General features: G+C 42.3%; 1 protein-coding gene across 1 annotated transcript in view; it reads right to left on the reverse strand.

Annotated features, from left to right (window-relative positions):
- The window catches only part of lenep (lens epithelial protein), a 1,445-nt gene extending 844 nt beyond the window's left edge, over positions 1-601 (reverse strand). Inside the window, exon 1 of the mRNA XM_016471802.1 lies at positions 192-601. Within this exon, the coding sequence (XP_016327288.1) occupies positions 199-390 (192 nt within the window). The 5' untranslated portion in view covers positions 391-601 and the 3' untranslated portion in view covers positions 192-198. The remainder of the gene's footprint in view (positions 1-191) is intronic.
- Between the last annotated feature and the right edge of the window lie 280 nt (positions 602-881).

Here is an 881-nt window from a genome sequence, read left to right on the forward strand (position 1 = left end):
ATATATATAATTTACTTAAACTAAAAAGAAAACTGAAAATATACAAATAAAAGCTAAATCAAAATATTACTAAATAATATGTAACTAATACTAAAAGTCATTACATGCAACTTTGTTAAACATGCTCACAATCATATTCTCATGTATGCACTCGTTTCCTCAAACATCCCTGTAAAATTTTATTTATTTACCTTTCTCTTAGTCCAGGATCTCTTTGATGCACCAGCAGCAGAGCAGGAAGTACAGGCACTCTTTAAGAGACTGGATAAATCCATAAGCCACATTCCCTCCCAGCAATTTCTTGCCATGGCCCATCCTCAGAGCTGCATTTCTCAGGTTTTGGCCCAGTGAGGAGGGCATGGCCTGGGGCAGCAGGCGCTGTGGGTGCATCTCACTCCACCTTTCCACGGTCGACTGGAGAGCGCGAGCAATACTCGAAGGGAGGAACTGGAGGAGAGTGGACCAGGTCCTTGTTTGCCGCTGTGCGTTGTGGGTCTCCACCTTTTCCTTCAACCGTAACGTCTCTTCAGATGAAACACTGGAGCGAACTGACTCCTGCGTGTTGTGGGATACAAGGACCCAGTGCCCCCTGTAAAATGTGGTTTATTCAGCTCTAGAAAATGCCAGCAAACCGTTCACCTCCTATTACACAATGGCCTCACAACATGTCTCATCTACCTATTGTTCATCTCTAATTCCACTACTGTGCAGTGAAAGGTCCTGAATGACTGTCAAAATATTCCCACACAGTGCACAAACAAATACAGACTTTGTCATTTCTTCTGAAATAATGTGACCAGTGTCACAATGAACGATTTGTGGGATTAATCTTAAAGAAGAACAAGTACAGCAGTAAGATTCTGAGATTTGACATATCTGGG

The sequence above is a fragment of the Sinocyclocheilus anshuiensis genome, unplaced genomic scaffold, assembly GCF_001515605.1.
Source record: "Sinocyclocheilus anshuiensis isolate Anshui unplaced genomic scaffold, SAMN03320099.WGS_v1.1 scaffold620, whole genome shotgun sequence".
Taxonomy (NCBI): domain Eukaryota; kingdom Metazoa; phylum Chordata; class Actinopteri; order Cypriniformes; family Cyprinidae; genus Sinocyclocheilus; species Sinocyclocheilus anshuiensis.